Genomic DNA, 25,160 nt, shown 5'->3' on the forward strand with positions numbered 1-25,160 from the left:
TCCTGGAGGAATGCACCCCACACCCTGTCTCCCCCTCGTTGGCTCCTACCTGAACTTCAGAATTCAGCTGACAGGACAGGTACTGTTATGAGCCTTCTCTCAACCCTGGGCTGGTTTAGGTGTTCCTCTGGCTCTTGGAGTGCAGATAATCTTGTTGTCCCCTGTATCCTTTATCCCTACTCTTTTGAGAGTACAGTATAGTGTAGTCCCTTCTGAGTCTGTCTGGTAGTACAGACTCAAAAGCTAGAGCAACTAGGTTTGTACCTGCCATTTACTAGCTGTGTGACTCTGGGCAAGTTACTTAACCATTCTGTGCCTCAATTCTTTTATTGCAAAAATGTGGCTAACAGTAGGACCTACCTCATATGGTTGCTAGGAGAATGGAGTGTTTAAGTGTTTATGACAGTGCCTGGCACGTGGCAAGCATTCAGTATGTATTAGCTACTGCTATAATTACTGTTCTTATCATCATCATCATCATCCTCAGCATCAGGCACTGTCCCTTGTAAATAGTATGCTCTCAATCAATTTTTGCTGGGTTGAATTGAATAAACGTTGACATGTTTGTTTTGGCCTTCTACTAACCTCTCTTGCTTGCTTCCTGATTTCTGGCAGTGTCCCAGGTAGATGAGATAGCACAGAGTTACTCTGGTATAAGTGAGAGGTTACAAATGGAGGATCCTCAGAGTGACTGTCTTGAGTAAGAAATGAGGTGATTTTAAATTTGCAGAGGAGGGAACCTCATCTTTGCTTGGATTACCTAAGGGTTGAAGTTACTGCATGTCCTCGGTGACAGGCCCACTTTATCCTGAAAGGTTCAGGGGATCTCAGTTTACATTGTAGTTGAAACAAGAGTGTTTTCCTTCTCTTGGTCTATTTTAGGCTTTGGTTGAATTCTCAGATGAAGTTTCTGAAACATTCATTCCTAGACAACAATAGGGATTCCTAGAAGTTACAGTTGAAACATGTTAAATCAGTGTAACAGTATTTCCAGGTTCTGCTTACAGTAAAGGATATGCTGGTTCATTATTGGCTGTTATTTGTGTTTCATTGGAACAGGATGATAATATGAAAAAGCTTTTATCTGTTGCCCCCATTTTTTCTGTTCAGGAACTGTATCTTCTGTGTCAGTCCCTTTTCCAGTCATGGAACTGAGAACTAAAAGGGCAGCACTCACTCTCCCTAACCCTGACCATCGGCAGGCCCTGGAGGCAGGAGCAGGAGAATGGGACCTGGGTTTGAAATCCAGCTTCATGACTTAGTAGCTGGAAAGTTGTGTTTGTACTACCTTAGGTTCTTCTAATACAGCCTTCAAATAAGGCCTATTTTCCAAACTTGTCAAGAGAGTTAAAGGATGTAACATATGTAATAGTTAATGCTCAACAAGGTCTTTTAAATTGGTTTTATAGACTTTCTACTTCCTTTTCCAAATTGTTCTTATTAGCAAACTAGCAAATTACCTAGTTTAGTGTTTCAAACCTTTTTGTTTCAAGGCTGTGATTCACATACTCTGCATGTGCCAAGGAAATGAATTCCCTTTCTCTTTTTCTCTCTGAGAAACAGTGGACTTGACTTAGCCTTCGCTTCATTTAAGCAAGGCTTACCCAAAAACCTTTTCATGTTACACCTGTGTGCCTGGCATATGCATGCCTCTTCAGTAATGCAGAGAAATCCTTAGTAAATGACTCAAGGCTTTGCTTACCTTTAACTCTTAGGTAGCATGCCCTGTGACTGAGTTGTATGGAAAACGATGCTTCCTTAAGTAACTGCACGTGGATTTCATGTTGACCGTTAATGTCAAACCCCGTGTTCTTCTTATTTCTCCCTCAGTTATCTGTTTTATGTGAGTGGTAAGGACAACTTTGTGCTCATTAAATAGAAAACAAGACCAAAGGTTTTCAAAAGAGCATGTATGTGCCCAAAATCAACTAATTATAAACATATTTCCCAGGAAGGTACCTTGGAATATGTTGATTTATCTGTATTGGGAGCACCTCTGTAGGAGCAGGGGAACAGAGTTAAGATCTGCTTACTGGCTAGTCTTATTATCTGGGAACTTGTTACATTAATTTCCTGGGGTCCAGTTTCCTCATCTGTAAAATGAGGACATTGGATTAGATAAACCTGTTGGAATGCTATGAAACATGAAAATTCCCTGATCAATGAGCCTCATTTGTATTTGGGGTTTCATGTACTTTGTGATTCATGATTCTTTGATAGTGTGGGACTAATGCTTATTCTTTTTTTTTTTTTTTTTTAAATAAAAAAGGTTCTTGTCAACTTAATTATAGAAATAAGATATAGAGGACAGTTTAAACAGTAAGACTCATTAATGGCTTTTAATACTTACTAGCACCAGGGCACATGATATCTGCTAATTGTAGCAGTGTTTTCTCTTAATTTAAGGTCACATGTTCTTAGCTATTTGTTGTGGTTGTTTGAAACCAAATATTGCCTCATTTCTTTATAATAAAATTCTCCAATTTACATTTTACCAGATTAGCAGTTTTTCTGTAAAATTTGTGTGAATGTATGCAATTTTTTATTATGCTAGTGTTAAGATTAGTGGGCCCTAATATCCAGCAATAATAAGAAAATTTATTTTGTTGTGAATAGTCTCAGAAACAGCCAAATAGTCCTTGTGTTTGGAATTTATATATTTTAGAAATAAATTCATCTCATACGTGAATGAAATTAGTTGGCCAAACTTTCAAACTCAAGCCTTTTGATTTTCAGATGATTTGAAACAGACTGGCTCTCCCGAGGTCTCTGGATGGTTCGCCCTGTTCTCCCTGCACTGGCAGGGTAGGGCTAGGTGTCAGCCTAGATCTCATGAGGGCATTGAGACCCTAGAGGGAAACCAGCAAGATGGGATCTTTGGAAACATGAGATGTCAGGATATCCAACCACTTGATTGATCCACTTGGCAGTCCAGCTACAATTGTAACCTGAAAATAACTACTCCCAAGAATACAGTCACGTTTCTACAAAGAGGTTAAAAAAGAGTACAGTCACCAACTGCACTGTTGGTAACACTGTACAAACTTTTGGAATAAAATTATACTTTTATGGCTCAAATCATACTATGTACGTAATAATATTAAAGTGCTAAGCTAGTTTTATAGGATTTGTGGCCTGCCAGTCGGAGAATGTCACCTGAATTTATCTAATTCCAGCAGCCATATTTTGAGCTTTAGATAGTTGATGTTATTAATATTCTTAATGTCCACTTGATTATAATCCAGTCTGTAAAAGCTGTTATTACCATTGTTATTATCACTGATTAATGGTTCATTTTAAAGCTAAGGGACATAATTTTATTTTCTTATGTATGTTTCTTTATTTTCACATTCTTCGTTTTTCTTTACCTCTATTAAAGTTAAGGGGCATACATTTTCTTGTGTATATGTTTAAGTATTAAACATCAATATCATTTGGATATTTTAAGTTTTCTAAAAGTTTGTGCTCATGGTACATTAAAAATAGCTAGGAAACTTTATTGTGAATTTGCATTGCTGTTTATTATAGAATCTTAGGCTGAGAGAAAATTCAGGGAATCATTTCACTGTTTGTTTGAGCTCCACCAGGTTTCTACTTAAAAACTAACCTTGAAAAAAATGGGATCTATTTTATTTTGAAAGTTCTCTTGGGAAGTATATCATATCAAAGTATATTTTTCAGGGTTTTATATAAATATGCTTTCAGTAAAGCAATGATTAAAATCTTTTGTTCTTAAATGTTTTATGTTTTCTTCAAAACATCAAAAAATTTTTTTCTGCTTTAAAAACTCTTTTATCTTTGCAGTGACTTGTGGATTAGGCACTTTCTTGCTCCTGGTGTCTTATGTAGATGGTTCTAGGATATATTATAGCTTTTATTCACATGATACGTGGTCACATTAAGTTTGAAATATCGTATTTTGTGTTAATGTGAGTTGTCTCTCAGATCTCTGTAAGTCTTGGTGCAATTTTATTTCCCTGATCATGTAGGGGGTTTTGACATTGTTGTCTTTTGCACTGTATTGAGGGTTTGTTTATTGGCACTACATGCAGCATGGCAGGAGACAAAAGATCTTAATGATGGAGAAAGTCCAGGGGCCTATTTAGGCCTAACTCCCTCCCACTCTAAACAGGCAATTTATTTGCCCTCTTCTGCTGCTGCTGCTTCTTGGTAAAATTCAAACCTGACCTGTTATTCTGCTTAAAATTCTGTAATGCTTCCTACCCACCTGAGGTACCAAGTCCCTACCCCTTAGCGTGGCCTGGAACACCCCACACAGTTTGCCACCATCCTACCTGCCCAAGTCTCCTCTATGGCTGTTCTGCATTGCCAGGGAAGGAATATATTCTAAGGACCTGCCATTACTGATCACTTCTGATTCTGTGAACTTAATGCAGATTTTTTTTTCTTTTCTTTTTTTTTTTTTTTTTTGAGCTGGAGTCTCACCGTCGCCTAGGCTGGAGTGCAGTGGCGCGATCTCGGCTCACTGCAAGCTCTGCCTCCCGGGTTCACACCATTCTCCTGCCTCAGCCTCCGGAGTAGCTGGGACTACAGGTGCCCACCACCACTCACGGCTAATTTTTGTATTTTTTTTTTTTTTTTTTCGAGAGTCGCCTCAGCTGGAGTGCAGTGGCGCGATCTCGGCTCACTGCAAGCTCTGCCTCCGGGTTCACGCCATTCTCCTGCCTCAGCCTCCGAGTAGCTGGACTACAGGCCCGCCACCACCCGGCTAATTTTTTGTATTTTTAGTAGAGACGGGTTTCACCGTGGTCTCGATCTCCTGACCTCGTAATCTGCCCACCTGGGCCTCCCAAAGTGCTGGGATTTACCAGGCGGTTGATGCCCACCTGGCCCCGGCTGGATCGCTGGGCCTTAATGCAGATTATTTAATATTTCTGAGCCTCACTTTCCTCCTCTGTACAGGAAAATGGTATTTCTTGTCTCACAAAGTTGTTGCGAGCATTAAATGAAATAAGGTGTGTTTAGTGCCCACCAAGGGTCTTTTTAAGTTAACTAAACATGTGGACTCACAAGGCTACCACAGGCCACATTCCTTGCCAGCTTGCCAGCAGGGCAGCATCAAGAATTCCTTTCAGCAGGGGCTCTGCATGTTTGTACAAGTGACAGCTCACATACCTTTCTGGGGACTGTTGTCTCCCCACACAACGTAGTTCCAGGTACAAAAGCATAAGCTCCACATCAGGGAGGTATGGGAGCTGCCCTGGCTCAGAAGAAGCCTCCTGCCTTAAGCAGCCAGGATCTCTTGTAACAATTCTTGATATAGTTTGTAGGGTTCCCAAGAAGAGACTGCATTCAGGGAAGGCCAAAGTATCCTATCAGACATTTACAGCTCATTCATATTTCTTCCTGGTTCAGATGCAGTTTACCAAGCAAGGATCATTTTTACCGTAAGCAGTGTTGCCTAGCAATATTGTCGATGCCTAAGCTCTTACCTGGTTTCCAGGGTAACAGAGCTAGGTGGCTAAACCAGAGGTCAGATCCTCAAGCAGCAAGGGAAAAGGTTTTTTAAGCCCTTAATTCCAGTGTGCAACAGACGCAACCAGGGGCTTCACACATTATAGTTATCAAAATACGCTAGTTCATTTCTTCAACAAATATTTAAGAGCTCATGCTATACATTAGGAGCAATGTAAGACAGTAGAAATCCAGTGACAAGGTAAACATATATGGCATCTACCTTCATATTGTTTCTTCCATGATGCCCTTAATTCCTTTCACTGCCTGGAGAACTACTATTTATCTTTCAAAGGCCAGCTCAGATATTACCTCTTCTCTGAAGTCTATGTACAATCTATTCTTGTAGCACTTTGTGTATATTGCCCTGAATTCATGGATTGGTCTTGAGGATCCATGAATCCCCTAAAGTGATATGCAGATTTTGTGTGCTTGTAGAAATGTACGTGTGAGGAAAGAGGCTAACTTTTCTTAAATATTCAAAGGGATCTGTACTGCTCCCCCTGGCGCCACTGCCCCCCCCCCCACTGCAAGAATTTAGAACCATTACTCTGTTATCAGCATTTATAACATGTGCTTTTGTTATTTGTTTATAGGTCTATGTTTCTTACTAGAACATGAGTACTTGAAGAGAGATGACTGTATGTGTTCCTATTTTGTGCCAGTAGAATGCCTTATTCATAGTAGACTTATAGGAAATGTATGTTGAAAGAATCACTTCTCAGTATGCTTAACAGGCTCAGCATCTTGATGATACCAATGGTGCAGCGTATACTAATTTCAAAGGAAAAGTTCTTCCTTATGTTAAACTAAAATCAGCCTTTCTTGTTTCTAGCTTTGTCCTCTGCAGTTATAAATTGTGTACCCTCTTCTGAACTGTAATTGCCCTTTTATGAAACTCAGTTGATTGGGGAAATCAAAGGAAAATGGTTAACATGGGGGAATTGTTAAAAAAAAAAGTAGCATTCACGTTTTAAATATTTTAACTTATCTGAATGTACATTAATATACTAGTATTTGTGTTTTGTTAGAAGGAGGAACTTAGCAGATATCACCTTAACGAAGTTATCAAGATTAGCATCACTCAGTTGTGTTGATATGATATATTCTCTGATATGCTGTGATGAGAAGAGTATATTTCACTTCTGTGAGATTCTTTCCCCAAATCCATACCACCAGCCTAATCTTGAGACAATATTAGACAAACTCAGATTGAAGAATATTCTGTAAAATACCTGATCTTTGCAAAAATCTCGTTTCTGAAAAATAAGGAAATATTGAGAAACTATTATAGACCAGACGAGACTAGGGAGACATGACGACTAAATGCAAAGTATTATCATGAATTAGATCTTGGAACAGAAAAAAAGGATATTAGTGGAAAAACAGGTGAAATTCGAAGTGTGTAGTTTTGACGAATCTACCATGGTATCATAAAATAGTAACTTTAGGGCCGTCTGGGTGAAGTGTATATGGGAACTAATATACTACCTTTTAAGTTTTCTGTAAATCTAAAATTATTCCAAACTGAAAAGTTTATTAAAATATAGTAATAGAAGAAATTATAGAAGAAAGTTGTTAGGTGATTTGACCATTAAGACATATAAACCAAAATAAAAGGCAGTAACACCAAAAAAACTTGTAACAGGTTAATAAGCGGAAGGCTAATACTCTTAATATAGAACACATTTTTACAAATTAATAAGAACATAGTAATACCACCCTGAAAAATAGTCACTAATCACAATTCACAGAAGAAACACAGTGGACTATAAGTAGAAAAACTAGATGAATCTCACCAGTAATTTAAGGGTTGCCAATTAAAGCAGCATTGAAAATACTTTCACCTATTACTAATGCAGAAATGGAAAAATGATAGTATTCATTTATGAAAAGGGTAAGTGGAAGAATTATAGATTGGCACAGCCTTTCTGGAAAGAAATTCACCAAATAGGTGTTGGGTTTTAAAATATGCATATAATTTGTGCTTATCATCTCACACTTACATAAGATTCTTTCCAAGGAAAATAGATATGTTCACAAATATTCTAACAGGAACATTCATCACAGAGTTATTGATAATGAAAAACTCAAAACCTAAATATCTAACAGTTGAGGGAATGATCTCAAAAGTTTTGATGTACTTATGGAATAGAATATTGTGGACTAATTAGGATTCATCTAAATAAAACAGCAAAAGCAAGATATAGTATGTTTATTCACCATTCTCAAACTTCGTGTGATATGTACAGATATATCTTTTGAACGGATGGCAAAGAAATACACTGTCATGTTTAGTTACTTATCTCTGGGTAGTGAGATAAAGGATGGTTTTTCCTTGTTTATACCTCCTTGCATTTTCAAAATTAGCTGTAGTGAGTATATATTACTTTTATAATTGGGGAAAAAATTAGCATTGCAAGCCTTGTGGTTAATGAGTTTCTTTCATCTTTTATGCTCATTTAATTAAGAGAATGTTAGTTCCATTTTGTTCTGTGAAAAATGATTTTTCCTCTTTCCACTAGGAAGCTCCTCAGGGTGCTCCCACTGCCAAGTGAGAACTGGGGAGCTCTAGTTGGAGAATGGTGTTGTCATCCTGACCCCTTTGCTAATAAACCACTTCATCCGCAAGAGAATGACTGTTTTATTGGAGACTCTTTCTTCTTGGTGAATTTAAGAACCAGTTTGTGGCAGCCAAGACCTGAACTATCCCCGGTGGAGATGTGCTGTGTTTCTTCTGACAACCATCGTAAATTGGTAAAATATCATTTCAAAATAAATGCTAATTTAGAGGCTGTCTTAGATACTGGCTTCTTCAATCTTTTCCTAATTAAGGGCTTGTTACATAGACTGCTGTAAGGCCAAAATTCATTATTTTCAACTGTCATTGCTATCGCTGCTTTATCAAGACAGGAAGAGCATATGGCTTTAAACTAAAACAGCCACGGGGGCCAGGAAGAATAAGGAGAGGAAAACCTCTGCAGGCATAGAATTGCGAGTGCTACCATTTTACAAACAAAATGCTGCCCTGCTTTCTTGTTCTTAGGACAATATTGCATAATTTGTGTGCATTTTATCCTAAGTAGTCTGTTTTAAGTTAAAAGTGTTCTCTTGCTCCAGGATATCTACTATACTATTAGGCTGAGGTATTTTACTATTTCTGCCCATAGTCTAGACTTCTGCTGAAGTCATAGATGGAGATGTCATCAAGTAAAAAGAGGAATGGAGGACCCCAGGAATGGAGGTAAAGCTTGTGTTGCAGGGTCTGCGTTGGTACTTGACAGTGTGAGGTCAGGTGGCTCTTGCTGCAGAAGTTGCTTTGGGAAGAAGGCAATTTTCTCTCACTGCGGAGAACAAGTGTTTTACTTTATTTTAAAAGAAAATCAATGGCATTGGCTTGGCCCATGTGAGAAATCATTCCACTGATGGCCAGTCAATACAGATATTATTTAAAAAGTAAAGAAAATCATTCCCAGAGAATCATTTTAACATCTGATTATTGGTGGGAACAAAAACATTGTATTTTAAATTTCATTCAGAACTCATTTTTGTAATAAGAACTGAGCGACTGCAGGAAATATGCAGTAGGTGGGCAGCTCTTAGGTTGTAAATTAGTTTATAGAACTATTCTGAGGGAGATGAAGGAAATTCGTCAAATGTGGAGGTTAAGTTGTTGTCAGATAAAATTATTTAAGTGCCTCATTTTACACTGTAAACAGAAATTCCTTTATCTAAATATGGTTCACTTTGGTGAAAGGTAGTACTTTACATTTTATATTTTAAAAGGTAAATAGTAAGTTAATATACATTTATGTTATATTTCATATGATTAATTAAATTTGTATTTTAATCTAAATATATACTAATACTTTATGTGTTTTAAATTTCATCTTTATGATTAAGGTATACATTTCAAAAATATTTAGAAGTTGTGAGCAGAAAAGTAGAGAAAGATTAAATGAGAGAAACCATGTATTTCCCTTTTTAAATAAACTCAGCACTCTGTGCTGAAATATATTCTTCACATTTACATCTTTATCAGTTACGTGATGCCATTTACAAGAATTTCTCTTCATAGTAAACAGCTATCTTATCCATTAAAGAAAGACCCATCATATTTTTAGACATTACAGTTTTAGTATCAAGGAGACTGTGGGAAATTCTGTACTATCATGACAAGCTGCTGTTGAAAAGATTTTCTTCAAGTTAGCCTGGATGAAAGTCCCTCTTTAATTGTATATTGTAGCAGTCCAAAGAGTGTGCCTGTGACCAAAATAGAAACATAAATTTGGAGGGACTGCGTAAACAGCGCTCTCAAGGCTCCTGTAGGAACAAGGCTGTTCTGTGCTATTGAAAACCTATTTCTCCTATCACCCAGTCTAGCCATCTAGCAGGGTTTTGAAATGTCACATAGTAACAAAGCATCCTAATGGTATCTCTTGGGAAACATTTTTTTGATGAGACAATATCAAGGGTCCTTAGAAATGGAAACAACACAAAGGGAAAATAAAAGGGAGGACACGAGGCTAATCCACCTCTCTGAGCAGCCCTGCAGTGTCTCAGATATATTGACTTAATTAGTCCACAACAATGTCTGTCTTTGAGGTTTGCACTGTAGAGTTCCCACACTGTTAGGCTGCTTCATTACACAACTTGCCTTATTATTTCCTTGAAGGATAGGTGAAGAAAAATGCATTACAAAGCAGAGATTCTCTTTAAACAAAATTTATGTGTTATAATATGTTTAATTAAAAAGATCTGCTTTTAAAAACAGCACAAACAAACATGAAGCCCAACACTATTTCTTTTCTTCCATAGCCTTTTAGAGTTTATAATACTTTATAGACCTTTGTTATTGCAGCAGTATCTACTTATTTTTAAAAGATACCTGCTGAAGATTTCCCTATTGGTGTATTCATTTATCATCTCTCTTGTGCTATTTTGTGCCTACCCACATAATACAAATTTTGCATCTTGGACCAGGTGCGGTGGCTCATGCCTGTAATCCCAACACTTTGGGAGGTTGAGGCGGGTGAATCATGAGGTCAGGAGATTGAGACCATCCTGGCCGACATGGTGAAACCCCGTCTCTTCCAAACTACAAAAAATTAGCCGGGCGTGGTGGTGGGGGCCTGTAGTCCCAGCTACTCAGGAGGCTGAGGCAGGAGAATCGTTTGAACCCGGGAGGCAGAGGTTGCAGTGAGCCAAGATTGCACCACTGCACTCCAGCCTGGTGACAGAGCGAGACACCGTCTAAAAAAAAAAAATTACATAATAATGGGATGATAAAGATGGCATTTCATCCTTTTATAAGGTTCAAAATATTATTCAAGACTTCACTCTTTTTTAAAGAGCAAATAAAATTGATCTTTGATTACATTAATATTACTGCTAGCAAGGATAACTAGCATCTTTACCTTTTTTTCTTTCTTGGAGTACTTAGTAATAATTAGTTGATTTTGGCAATTTGTTTTGTTAAATCCATAAGTGTGTCTTTTTTGTTTTCTTAGAAGAATGTGTTGTCAAACTCTGTAAGTATTCACAAGTATAAAAAGAATAGTATTACGAATTTCAATATGGATTCATTAAGTATGCTTCATCTGCTCTTTTTTTTTCCTGAAATGCTTCTAAACAGTCTTGTCATTTTATCTCTACGTCTAAAAATAGGAATTTTAAAAATGTAGCCACACCCTCATCACACCTGATAAAATTAGCAATTATTCCTTGGTGATACACTATCAGGCCATATACAGATTTTATCAATTGTCTTAAAAGTATCTTTTAGCATAGGTTTGTTTGAATCAAGAGCCACACATGTGATTAAGGTAATTTGGTTGTTGTTGATCTGGTTTTTAAATCCTGATTACCCATGTCTGATAAGGGTAGAATCTTATTTTAAAAACAAGCAAACAAAAAACACTTCTCCTGCCCCCTTGAAAGACAAAATGAGATGTTCTGTGATAGCAATTACAAAGGAAGTACATATCAGAGCACTTGAAAAAGAATTTTCTGCTTCAAGTAGAAAAATTCTTTCTTTTTAAGCATTGCTATTACAATACCAATATTAGTTTTTAATAAAGCCCTTAGTTTTTGGTAACATTTAATAAGTGTGATCAGATTTAACTTGTACACAATAGTACTCTTTAAAAAATATTTTTAATGCCAACTTGGAGCCATACAGGTATGTTTTACTGTAAGAAAGAATTAAACTGCCAGAATGGCACCCTTTGTAGACCATACTGGCTTTCTGAGTTCCCTTCTTCCTGGACCTGAATAAATTGGCACCTTCCTAGGTTTCTGTGTCTGTCTCTTACCTCTCATGGGAATGACCCCATCCAGTTTCCCACCTGGGTCAGGCTCTGAGACCTGTCATTTGTGATGTGCCTGATAAGGATGTCAGTGCAATGGCCAGAGATGGCACACTGTGGGGCCCACTTTGGGAGTGTGCCTGGATAAAAGTTTGAGCCAGGACTGAACTGACTTATGAAGTTCATATATGCTTTTGTTTCCTCAGCAGAGACTTTTGAGGAAGGCTGCAGAATCTGTCCAAATACTGCAGCTAGACCAGGAAAAAATGGAATAAGTGTTTATGTTACTGAAGGTTAATTCAGTGTATGAAGGGATTCATCTCAGAAGTTTTCAAATAGAAGAGCTGTGGGCATTTATGGATTTTTTACTAGTTGCATGTGTTTGATGCTGGGGGAAAGAATAGGCCATAGAGAAAGACCCCAATATGAATTGTGCTGTTGCTCTTGACTTTGACCTTTAATTGAATATATATATATATATATATATATATATATAGAGAGAGAGAGAGAGAGAGAGAGAGAGAGAGAGAGAGAGAGTGAGTCTCGCTGTGTTGCCCAGGCTGGAGTGCAGTGGCACAATCTTAACTCACTGCAACCTTCCCCTCCCGCGTTCCTGCGATTCTCCTGCCTCAGCCTCCTGAGTAGCTGGGATTACAAGCACGCACCACCATGCCCAGCTAATTTTTATATTTTTAGTAGAGACGGGGGTTTCACCATGTTCGTCAGGCTGGTCTCAAACTCCTGACCTCATGATCTGCCTGCCTTGGCCTCCCAAAGTGCTGGGATTACAGGCGTGAGCCATGGTGCCCAGCATTGAATATATTTTTTTACATCAAGATCTGATAACACACACACACTCATGCACACATACACAAACACACCTCAAATAAAAGTTTCTTGAAGCAGTACTTACTCAGTGTTTGAAGCACTGTCGTATTTTCTGTTCTATTGTATTTCATTTTTTAAAAACACAGTAGGCCTGGTGTGGTGGTGGCTCACGCCTATGATCCCAGCGCTTAGGGAGGCCAAGGTGGGTGGATCACGAGGTCAGGACTTCAAGACCAGCCTGGCCAAGATGGTGAAACCATCTCTACTAAAACTACAAAAATTAGCTGGGCATGGTGGCAGGTGCCTGTAATCCCAGCTACTAGGGAGGCTGAGGCAGAGAATTGCTTGAACCTGGGAGGTGGAGGTTGCAGTGAGCCGAGGTCGCACCACTGCCCTCCAGCCTGGGCAATGGAGCAAGACTCTGTCTCAAAACAAAACAAAACAAAAAACAAAACACAGTAATCCACTGAATTGGTTCCATGAGTTGGTTCCCACTAATGGGGCACATGAGCTGTTGTTTGGAAAACACTTTTTAGCATCAGAGAGACCCAGATTCAAACATCAGCTCTGTCAGTTACCAGCAGCACATCCATGGAACTCAGTTTAAATGTACTTTTTATGCAATTTTTCAGGAAATTATTTATGCAAAGGAAAAAATACTTGTACTCAAATGTATATTAATCAGTTAAAATTTTTTTCCTTAGATTAAATACACATATTATCCCACATCAGAAGTCACCGCCCTTCTTTACTTCAGCCTACACCTATTCTGTGGTTTCCCAGGAAAGGTACCCTGGAGTATCCAGAGTTGCAGAACCTCCTTTTCCCTGCCCACTGTATATGGCTTCTGCCTTGTTACAGTGTATCTGGATGAGAGGAATGTATGGTTTTAACAAAGATATAACTATGGATGCGAAAGGCATATTCTTTTTTTATTGATTAGGCAAATGCTAGCTATTTTAATCTGTATCTCAAATAGTGAATTTGGATTTTTGAAGGTTAGGTTTGTTTCAGGAATTGTCCCAGAGCACTACCTGTCTTTCCAGTTACAGTGCCGAACCTAAGTGGAAAAAATGAAAGTATATGAACAGACTAGATAGTTTTAACTTTTCATTTATTGTAGTTAAGGGTTATAGGTTACTTTTACATAAATTACACTGGACTAGGAGTCAAAATAGTGTGAGTTCAAGTTCTGATTCTTCTGTGTTCTACACACACGAGTTGAGGCAAGTCATCAACCCTGTCTTTGTTGCCCACCATCTGCCTGTTCTAAGTTATAAGGCCATTTGGAAGTGCTTTCTAGAAATGTAAGGTACCACTTATTCAAATTATTTGGCAACTTTTGGACTATCAAGAAGTGGCTAGTTTTGGAAAAGTGAATCTGTGCTTTATTGTTTCTTAAGACGTGAAAAATTATCTCTGTGCATGTGAATTATGCATACAAGCTAAATGTATTCCTAGTATTTCATAGAGGGCAGAATAAAATGTAAAGTTCAATGTATACTCTGGGGACTATGTTAAAATTATATATTCCTTTTAAGAAAAGCTGAATGACATTTAAATGACATTTTTCTGTTCTACAGGAACCAAAGGCAAATACCAAAGTAATTTGTAAGCGTTGCAAGGTAATGTTGGGAGAGACCGTGTCATCAGGTAAGAATTTCATAACAAGAAGCCAAAATGATTGGCTTCTTGTTTAAAAGCCAGAATGATATGTTATAGTAAATATATAGGAAAGATAGATGATTAATATATGTTGTGGAATTGGTGCTTTTCAAAATAGACCCCAACTAACATATCATCCAATATACCAAGAAGTTTGTATATTTTGACCTTCATAAGTACAGAGTATTGAATTTTAAGTATTAAGAAGTTGAGTCATTTTCACTGTTTCATGGCCTCTTCGTAGATATAAAGCAATAGTATAAAGTTTGTTCTTGGGCCTATTTTAAGAAAATTGGAGCTTTTTTCTCTCTTTCCTTCTTTCTTCTTCTTCTTCTTCTTTTTTTTTTTTTTTAATTTTACCTTCCTGGTAACTCACAAAACAGAGCTTTTTTCTTAATACAACTCCTCAGTCAGAAGAGTTGGTGCCCAGAGATGGAGAAGTTGTTTTTCTTGGCTGCCGTCTGGCTTGGGGCTGTATTTTGGGGCTGGGGATGGGAGAGGACCTGTTGAAATAGAAGAAAAAGCATTCTGAGTTTTGTACTTTGTCCCTTATTCTTTTTGTTTCCCAGTAGCATTGATTATATTTTATGTAAACTCTGTTATACTACTTTAAAATATAATAATGAAAATCCTGATAATTAAAATGCATTGCTGTTTAAAGATACAGTTTATAGTGTCTAGAGAGCTACAACATTCTGTGTTAGCTTGTGGATGATGAATAATTACTTTTAATATAATTAATTAGAAGATGTGATTTACATGAAGCAATTGTACTTAAGGGAAGGCAGATGATGGTTTTTTTTATTTGTTTGTTTAATCGTCAAAATCTTGTAAGTAGTTACTTGTTCACAGTGAGCCAGAAAGGAAAAATGAGTTAGTAAAGGATACCATCCTTAACATCATTTTTGGAAAATGAAAGCAAGCCCAGGAAGCAACACCTTAGAAAAAGTTAAGCCTCTGGTTAAATAAGGTGAATTGATTTTTAAATTATTTTCTCCCTGAAGTCCTGTTAAAATGTCAGTTAAGAAATGAAAAGATATATATCTACAAAGGCAAAGAGAAATGGAGACGAGATGACAATGACATAAACAAAAGATGTAAACAAACTTTTTTGGAACACACTTGGCAGCCTGGAGGGAGCTGCAGCTTTGGTGTCTGTAGATCATTTGGATAAGGAGTGGGCCAATAATCTCTGTAGAGCCCCAAAACAGGTCAGAATTTGGAGGCAGCAGGGGACAGGGAAGGCAGTCTGAGGCAAGGAGCTGGAAGCAGGATGATTGGTTCAAAGTGTATATATAGAGCTACTAGACTTCTAGGTTTCCCACTTCATTTTCAACTTGATTCTGTAATCTTCAAGGTTGGAGATTGGAAGACCTCCCCCACACCCTGTTTTTTTTGAATAATGGAAGAATACCAACTAGAGAAAAGACTTGTAGACACTGATTCTTTGGGGACATTCAACCAAAAATGAGGTTATGTCGTTGTTCAACAAAAATGAGGTTAAACTGAGCACAGTGGTGCATGCCTATAGTCCCAGCTACTTGGGAGGCTGAGGCAGGAGGGTCACTTGAGCCCAGGGGTTCGAGGCTGTAGTGCACTGTTATTGCACCTGTGAATAGCCACTGCACTTCAGCCTGGAGAACATAGGGAGACTCCATCTCTTAAAAATAAAGAGAGCTTATATTCACTCATCCAACAGTCAACAAACCTTGTCCCTATACCCAAGAACTTCTCTCAGCATTTCACTGCCTTACACTAAAATTGAAATGAATTGTTGAGAATCACCAAATATTTGAGGAAATCAACAAAAAAGAAACCAAGGCAAATAAATGATTAAGCAAGCAAATTAAAAGCACTGAGAAGAAACACATGTATACAGCAGAGGAAAATCTTTAAAAAAAAAATGGCCTTGAAGAAATAAACTAATATTGCTTCCATAATTCAGAGAATGTGGAATTTAAAAATGTAATAGCTTCAGAAAAAAAAATCAAAGAATTGGAAGATAAAAGTAAAGAATTAGGCCAGAAATTAAAACCAAAAGACAGAGATTGAAAATTAAAGAAGAGGCCAGGCATGGAGGCTCACACCTGTAATCCCAGCACTTTGGGAGGCCGAGATGGGCAGATGACCTGAGGTCAGGAGCTCAAGACCAGCCTGGCCAACATGGTGAAACCCTGTCTCTACCAAAAATACAAAAATTAGCCAGACGTGGTGACATGCGCCTGTAATCCCAGCTACTAGGGAGGCTGAGGCAGGAGAATGGCTTGAACCCGGGAGGCGAAGATGGCAGTGAGCTAAGATCGTGCCACGGCACTCCAGCCTGAGCAACAGGGCAAGACTCCATCTCAAAAAAAAAAAAAAAAAGAAAAAGAAGTACAAAAGATATATGTAATCAGTTAAGTTTCCTGGAGGTAGAGACATTGTCTAGCTTGTCTATCCCTGTAATCTCAGCACTTAGTGTAACGTCTGGCACATAGTGAGTACCCAGTATGTATTTGTTGAATAAATAAGTGAATTGAGCCTTTCAGGACAACCAACATCTAGCTTACAGAAATTCTAGAAAGAGAGAATACAGACAACAGAATGTAGGAAATTATCCAATAACAAAAATACCAAAAATACAAGTCTACTTTCCAGAGCTAGGACTTCAGTTTCTTCACTGAAAGTGTCCACTAAGTACCCACTGTAATTAATAGAGGAATAGCAAGGAAGCCACTTCAGGCCACAACAGTGAATAATTTCAGAACACCAAGGATGAAGTTTGCAGAGGGAAAAAGGCAGTTAATGTAAGATAGATTAAGAATTAGAATAGCATTGAACTTCTTAACACCAGAGCTGAAAGCTAGAAGGCAGTGAAGCAGTGCCTTCATAATTTGAAAGGAAAAAGATTTCAGCCCAGAATTCTATACACAGTCAAGCTATCAGTCAAATATGAAAATAATAAAAGCCATTTTGCAAATAACAAAGTCTCAAAACACAATTCTCAAAGGTTTATTTTTCTTAGTAATTCACCATAAAATATAAATCACCGAAACTAGGCATTCAATCTAGGAAGAGATGACATGGAATTGGGTAACAAGATGTACAATAAAGGAGAGCAGGATAAGGAAGTCCCAGGGTAAGGAGTGAGCAGCAGGCCTACAGAATAGCAGCCTAGATTGAAGCAAATGGGAGAGAAGATAGCAATAAAGATTTTTTTTTTTTTTTTTTGAGACATAGTCTCACTCTGTTGCCCAGGCTGGAGTGCAGTGGCATGATCATGGCTCATGGCAGCCTCAACGTCCCGGGCTCAAGTGATCCTCCCATCTCAGCCTCCCAAGTAGCCAGGACCACAGGGGCATACCACCATGTCTGACTAATTTTTAATTTTTCGTAGAAGTGGGGTCTCCATATGTTGCCCAGGCTGATCTTAAACTCCAGGACTCAAGTGATCCTCATGCCTCAGCCTTCCAAGTGCTGGGATTACAGGCATGAGCCAACATACTTGGCTGATTTTTTTTTCTTTTTTTTAGTTATAAAATGGAATTGATAAATTATTTGATTTGTTTGATGTGTATTGGTCCATTTTCACATGGCTGTAAAGAACTACTTGAGACTGGGTAATTTGTAAAGAAAAGAGGTTTAATTGTCTCACAGTTCTACATGGCCAGGAAGGCCTCAGGAAACTTACAGTCATGGCAGAAGGCAAAGAAGAAGCAAGCACCTTCTTCATAAGGGGGCAGGAGAGAGAGAGCAGGGAACTGCCACACACTTTTAAACCTCAGATCTTGTGATAACTCTATCATGAGATGGGGGAGATGGTGTTAAACCATTAGAGACCACCCCCATGATCCAATCACTTCCCATCAGGCCCCAACTTTAACACATGGGGATTACAACTTGACATGAGATTTGGGTGGGGACACAGAGCCAAACCATGTCAACATGTGACAGCTAATCTCAAGACAAACCATTTCATTATATGGAAAGAATTAACTAAAAAGTGATTGAAGCAGTTATTCACTGCAGGAAGAAGAAAAAAGGTTGTTTGAACAAGAAAAGAAACATCTCCATGGTAGTATTATGGTAATAATAATGTAAACACTGAATATTCACTTAACTAAACATTGTAGTGTGATACAAAAGTATATTAGAAGGTCAATATGTGTGAGTTTGTGTGTGGGGTGGTATAAGAGATCTATATCCACATCTGTTCTAAAAGTAAATCACTAGGATTCCACTTCCCAAAATAGTGTCATGAAGAGAATTGGCAATTTTATTCTGTAGAAAACATGTACAAAACTGGACAATTTTAAAAATTAATAAGAACCATATTAGGGCACTAGAAAATGAACAAAAGTGAAGCAACAATTTAAGAACTATTTAAGTAGTGGAAAACTGCTACTGTATTGGGAAAGAATAGCAAGTTTGTAATTTTGTTTGCCTGGGGAGGCAGAGGGACCTTGTTACCTTATATCTTCCCAGTTTAGGCAGGAAAAACCCACAGCTTTACTGTCTATACATGGTGGGTTTGGTTTAGGGTAGGTGGTGGAGAAAGTAGAAATTTTAAGGAGGATATTTTGGAAGCAAAGTGATTGTATTAGTCTGTTCTCACATTGCTATAAAGAAATACCCAAGACTGGGTAATTTATAAAGAAAATAGAGGTTTAATTGGTGTATGGTACTGCAGGCTATACAGGAAGCATAGCAGCTTCTGGTTTTGGGGAGGCCTTAGGAAACTTACAATCATGGCACAAAACAGAGGAGGAGTGAGGCATCTCACATAGTGGAAGCAGTAGCAAGAGAGAATGAGGGGAGGTGCTACACACTTTTAAACTAGTAGATTTTGTAAGAAGTCACTCACTCACCATCACTAGTACAGCACCAAGGTGATGGTGCTAAACCATTCATGAAGGACCCACTGCCATAATCCAGTCACCTCTCACCAGGTCCCACCTCCAACATTAGGGATGACAATTCAGCAGGAGATTTGGGTGGGGACACAGATCCAAACCATGTCAGTGATATAGTTCTGATGTTTGTCTCCTTTAAATCTTATAAAATAATAAAATAATAATAAAACATAATCCCCAATTTATAATAATAAATTATAATCCCCAATTTTTGAGGTAGAGTGTGGTGGGAGGTGTTTGTGTCAGGGGGCAGATCCCTCATGAATGTCTTGGTGCTGTCCTCATGATTGTGAGTGAATGCTTATGAGATCTGGTTATTTAAAGGTGTGTGGCACCTCTCCCCTCTCTCTCTCATCCCTGCTTTCGCCATGTGAGACACCTTGCTCCTTCTTTGCCTTCCACCATGATTGTCAGGTTCCCAAGGTCCTTACCAGAAGCCAAGCAAATGCTGGAGGCTTGCTTGTACAGCCTGGAGAACCATGAGACAGTGAAACTGTATTAGTCTGTTCTCATGCTGTTAATAAACACATACCCAAGACTGGGTAATTTATAAAGAAAAAGGTTTAATGGGCTCACAGTGTCACATGGCTGGGGAGGACTCACAATCAAGGCAAAAAGTGAAGGGGGACAAAGACACATCTTACATGGCATTAGGCAACAGAGCGTGTGCAGAGGAACTGCCCTTTATAAAACCATCAGATCTTGTGAGACTTTATCACAAGAACAGGACAGGAAAACCCCGCCCCCATGATTCAGTTAATTTCCACCAGGTCCCTCCCATGACACCTGGGGATTATGGGAGCAACAATTCAAGATGAGATTTGGGTGGGGACACAGCCAAACCATATCATTCTGTCCCTGTCTCCTCCCAAATCTCATGTTCTCACATTTCAAAACCAAGCCTTCCCAACAATCCCCCAAAGTCTTAACTCGTTTCAGCATTAACTGAAAAGTCCAAGTCCAAAGTCTCATTGGAGACAAGGCAAGTCCCTTCCACCTATGAGACTGTAAAATCAAAAACAAGTTAGGTACTTCCTAGATACAGTGGGGATACAGGCATTGGGTAAATATACCCATTCCAAATGGGAGAAATTGGCCAAATCAAAGGGGCTAAAGGCCCCATGCAAGTCCGAAATCCAGCAAAGCAGTCAAACCTTAAAGCTCCAAAATGATCTCTTTTGACTTCATGTCTCACATCCAGGTCATGCTGATGCAAGAGGTGGGCTCCCATGGCCTTGAACAGCTCTGGCCCTGTGATTTTGCCGGGTACAGCCCCACCCAGCTTCTTTCATGGGCTGGTGTTGAGTTACTGTGGCTTTTCTAGGCATACAGTGTAAGCTGTCTATGGATCTATCATTCTGGGGTCTGGAGGATCGTGGCCCTCTTCTCACAGCTCCACCAGGCAGTGCCACAGTGGGGACTCTACATGGGAGCTCCCACCCCACCTTTCCCTTCTGCACTGCCCTAACAGAGGTTCATCATGAGGGCTGTGGCCTTGCAGAACACCTCTGCCTGATCATCTAGGCATTTCCATACAGTCTCAGAAATCTTGGTGGAGGTTCCCAAACCTCAGCTCTTGACTTCTGTGCACCCACAGGCTTGTCACCACATGGAAGTTGCCAAGGCTTGAGGCTTGTACCCTCTGAAGCTGGGGCCCGAGCTGTACCTTGGCCCCTTTTAGCCATGGCTAGTGTGGCTGGGACACAGGGCACCAAGTCCCTAGGCTGCGCACAGCAGGAAACCATTTTTTCCTTCTAGGCCTCCAGGCCTGTGATGGGAGGGGCTGCTGCAAAGGTCTCTGACCTGCTCTGGAGTCACTTTCCCCATTGTCTTAGTGATTAACATTTGGTTCCTTGTTACTTATGCAAATTTCTGCAGCAGTATAAATTCAAGCAGGCTTGAATGCAAGGCCCCATGGAAGTCTGAAATCCAGCAAAGCAGTCAAATCTTAAAGCTCCAAAATGATCTCCTTTGACTTCATGTCTCACAGCCAGATCACGCTGATGCAAGTGGCTTGAATTTCTCCTTTGACTTCCTGTTTCACATCCAGGTCACGCTGATGCAAGATGCAAGCAGGCTTGAATTTCCCCCCAGAAAATGGGTTTTTCTTTTCTACCTAATTGTCCAGCTACAAGTTTTCCAAACTTTTATGCTCTGTCACCTCTTGAATGCTTTACTGGTTAGAAATTTCTTCCTCAGGCTGGGTATGGTAGCTCATGCCTGTAATCCCAACACTTTGGGAGGCTGAGGCAGGTGGATCACTTGAGGTCAGGAGTTCAAGACCAGCCTGGTCAAAATGGTGAAACCATGTCTCTACCAAAGAATACAAATATTAGCCAGGCATATTGGTGCACACCTGTAGGCCCAGCTACTTGGGAGGCTGAGGCATGAGAATCACTTGAATTTGGGAGGCAGAGGTTGCAGTGAGCTGACATCGCACCACTGCACTCCAGCCTGGGCAACAGAATGAGACCTGGTTTCAAAAAAAAAGGGAAGAAATTTCTTCCACCAGATACCCTAAATCATCTCTCTCAAGTTCAAAGTTCCACAGATCTCTAGGGCAGGGACAAAATGCCGCCAGTCTCTTTCCTAAAGCATAACAAGAGTCACCCTTGCTCCGGTTCCCAACAAGTTCCTCATCTCTATCTGAGACCACCTCAGCCTGGACTTTATTTTACATATCACTGTCAGCATTTTGGTCAAAACCATTCAACAAGTCTCTAGGAAGGTTCAAACTTTCCCCCATTTCCTATCTTCTGAACCCTCCAAGTCTCTAGGAAGTTCCAAACTTTCCCACATTTTCCTGTCTTCTTCCGAGCCCTCTAAACTGTTCCAACCTCTGCCTGTTACCCAAGTTCCAAAGTTGCATCCACATTTTCCAGTATCCTTGCAGCAACACCCCACTCTACCAGTACCAATTTACTCTATTAGTCTGTTCTCATGCTGCTAATAAAGACATACCTGAGACTGGGTAATTTATAAAGAAAAAGAGGTTTAATGGATTCACAGTTCCACATAGCTGAGGAGGCCTCACAATCATGGCACAAGGTGATGGAGGAGGAAAGGCAGGTTTTACATGGTAGCAGGCAAGGAGCTTGTGCAGGGGAACTGTCTTTTATAAAACCATCAGATCTCATGAGACTTATTCATTATCATGAGAACATGATATGGGAAAAACGCGCCCCCACGGTTGAATTACCTCCCACTGGGTCCCTCCCATGATACATGGCAATTACGGGAGCTACAATTTAAGATGAGATTTGGGTGGAGACACAGCCAAACCATATCAGAAACCTCTTTTTTTTTTTTTTTTTAATTACTCAGCTTCAGGTATTTATAGCAATGCAAAAACCACCTGCTGCACAAAGGGTGATAGAAGGGCTGAGATAACTTCTCTGCTCTAACACAACTCTGGCTGACTGCTAAACTCTGCATACGCGCAAAAAATGGCAGGGAGTATCTATTATATGTATTTTCAACAAGGAGTGAAAGCTTAGGGGGACCTGTGAATTTGCTGTGACTTTGATTGCATTCCTCAATCCACATACAACTTGGGTAGCAGAAGGTAATTTTTTTAAGAAGCCTTACTGGCTTGAGGTATTTGAGTAGAGCCTTGCCCCAAATTATTTGCTGACAGCTAACCTATGCAAGTACAGTGGATACTTGCTAGGGAGCCAGACTAAAAAAAAATTAAAACTGAGTAGAGACATTAGTGGCTACACACTGTGAGGAGATACATTTCACAGTCGGAGTCCAGGCCAGTCAATTGACTGCTATCCCAACCAATAACCAACAACCTTCAGAAGAGCAAAACAAAATCCACAGTTGCTACAACATATTGCACACAATGCCCTGCTTCTGTCTAAAAATTATTAGATGTGCAAAGAAACAGAAAAGAATGTTTCATACTCAAGAAAAAAAGGACTTAATAAACAGGTACTTAGCAAGCACAAATATTCAATTGAGCAGACAAGCGTGGAAGCAGCTGTTGTAAATATGGCAAGTAACTTTTTAAGAAAAGCTTTGAACAGATAGTAAATCTCAATAAATTAGAAAAATCAAAGAAAAATAATTTGGTAATTCTAGAATTAAAATGTACTGTAACTGTAAAGAAAAATTCACTAGATGATCTAAAGCACAGATCTGAGATGACAAAAGATAAAAAAATTATTGAACCTATAGCTTAATCTAAATTAACCAAACAAAAAAAGTCTGAAACAAAATGAACAGAACTTCCAGTTTGTGGGACAATATCAGGTGTTCCAACAAATGTGTAAATAGGGTCTCAAATGATGAAGAGAAATTGAAAGGGTCAGAAAAAAAATTTGTACAAAAAACTGGCTGAAAACTTGGCAAATTATTTTAAAAATATTGGCTTTCAGATCTAAGAATTTCAATGAACCTGTAGTAGGATAAATGCAAAAACACTTTGCTCAGGCATGTTGTCGTCAATCTGTTGAAAGATTAAGAGAGAATCTTTAAAGTAAAAAGAGAAAAACAAAACCTCATATGTAAGAGATTTCCTAATACAATTAAGGTGAACTTCTAATAGAAATAATGACAACCAAAAGACACTGAAATAAGATATGTGAAGTGCTGGGGGGAAAAAGATGTGACAACCAACAGTACTGTATCTAGCATAACTATCACTCAAAAATGAAGGCAAAATAAGGATGTTTCCAAATAAATACATGGAAATAATGGATTCATCGCGTACCTGCTGTACAAGAAATGATAAAGGAAGTTCTTCAGGCTGACACGAAAGATACCAGATGGTAACCGGAAACTACAGGAAGGAATAAAAATCAGGGAAAATGGAAAATAATGTGGGCAAATTACCACAAAAGCAGACACAAAACAGGTAAGCACAAAATTCAACCCACATTTTCTTTGCAATTTGCCCATTCTCTAAAATTAGAACTTTAGTTTTGAGAAGGACAAAAAGACTACTCAAGAGGAGAACCTCACAAAAATATGAGACCCTAAATGTTGTGCCCTCACAGTGAGGGTGAACTGGAAATAGAACAGCCCTGTGGAATTGTAGACAGAGGTCAATCCTTTGGGACTTGAGGGAATTTCAGGTCTTGAACTTGGTTTAGTTCACCTTGTTCTAGACATTTGCCAGGTGCCTGGCAAAATCACCTTTGTAAGGAAATATCTTCATTGTAAAACTCATATTATTCTCACAAATAATTTTTCAGGTATAGTATTCTTCATGCAACCAAAGATAAATAGGCACACAAGTAAACTAGACTTCCACCAATAAGAATTAAATCAAATAGACTTCTTATTGGAATTATGTGTAAACTGTAAAACAACCATGCTTAGCATATTTAGCAATATGAAAGGTGTGAAGGTAGCTGAAAGGAAAAGGAAACTATAACAGTAAGTATATTTAGGAAAGACCCACAATAAAATTTCTTAAAAAGTGTTATAATTGATATTAAAAACTCAGCCAGTGGTTTAACACCAGATTAGATACAACTTGAAGAGAGAATTAACAAACAAGAGATACATGACAAGAAAAACCTGTTATGTAGCACAGAGAGACAAAAGGCAAAAAATATAGAAGAGAGAGTAAGAGACGTAGAACAGACTATGTGATGTATGTTTAATCAGAGTTCCAGGAGGAAAAGAATGGAGCATGGGCCATATTTGAAGAGATAATTGTTGAGAATTTTACAAAAGTGATGAAGAATAGCAATCTATAGATTCAAGGGACCCAGTGAATTCCAATTCGGCGAAGCCCTAGCAAGAAAAATAAAAAGAAATCCATACCTAGACACATGCGAGTAATACTGTAGAATAAAAAGTGAAGATAATCTTAAATGCAGCTAAAGAAAAATGACAGAGTGCCTTCAAAGGAACAGCAGTAATGGAAGTCTGAAGACAGTAGAACAATATTGCCAATGTGTGCAAATAACTGTTGATCCTAGGACTTAATCTCAAGTAAAAATTTCCTTCAAGAATGAAGGCTAAGATAAATATGTTT

The 25,160-nt window shown here is 38.8% G+C and overlaps 1 protein-coding gene across 7 annotated transcripts in view; it reads left to right on the forward strand.

Moving 5' to 3' along the window:
• UBE3D (ubiquitin protein ligase E3D) overlaps positions 1-25,160 on the forward strand; it is a 186,335-nt gene that overhangs the window by 13,198 nt on the left and 147,977 nt on the right. For all 7 annotated transcript variants that reach the window (XR_004026703.1, XR_004026702.1, XM_030798155.1 and 4 more), the window contains 2 exons: positions 8,001-8,232; positions 14,195-14,264. Coding sequence is in view for 5 of the 7 variants with exons in the window: in XM_030798153.1 (XP_030654013.1) it covers positions 8,001-8,232; positions 14,195-14,264 (302 nt within the window). In the remaining 2 variants the exon portion in view is untranslated. The remainder of the gene's footprint in view (positions 1-8,000; positions 8,233-14,194; positions 14,265-25,160) is intronic.

Source organism: Nomascus leucogenys, chromosome 18 (assembly GCF_006542625.1).
Source record: "Nomascus leucogenys isolate Asia chromosome 18, Asia_NLE_v1, whole genome shotgun sequence".
NCBI lineage: Eukaryota > Metazoa > Chordata > Mammalia > Primates > Hylobatidae > Nomascus > Nomascus leucogenys.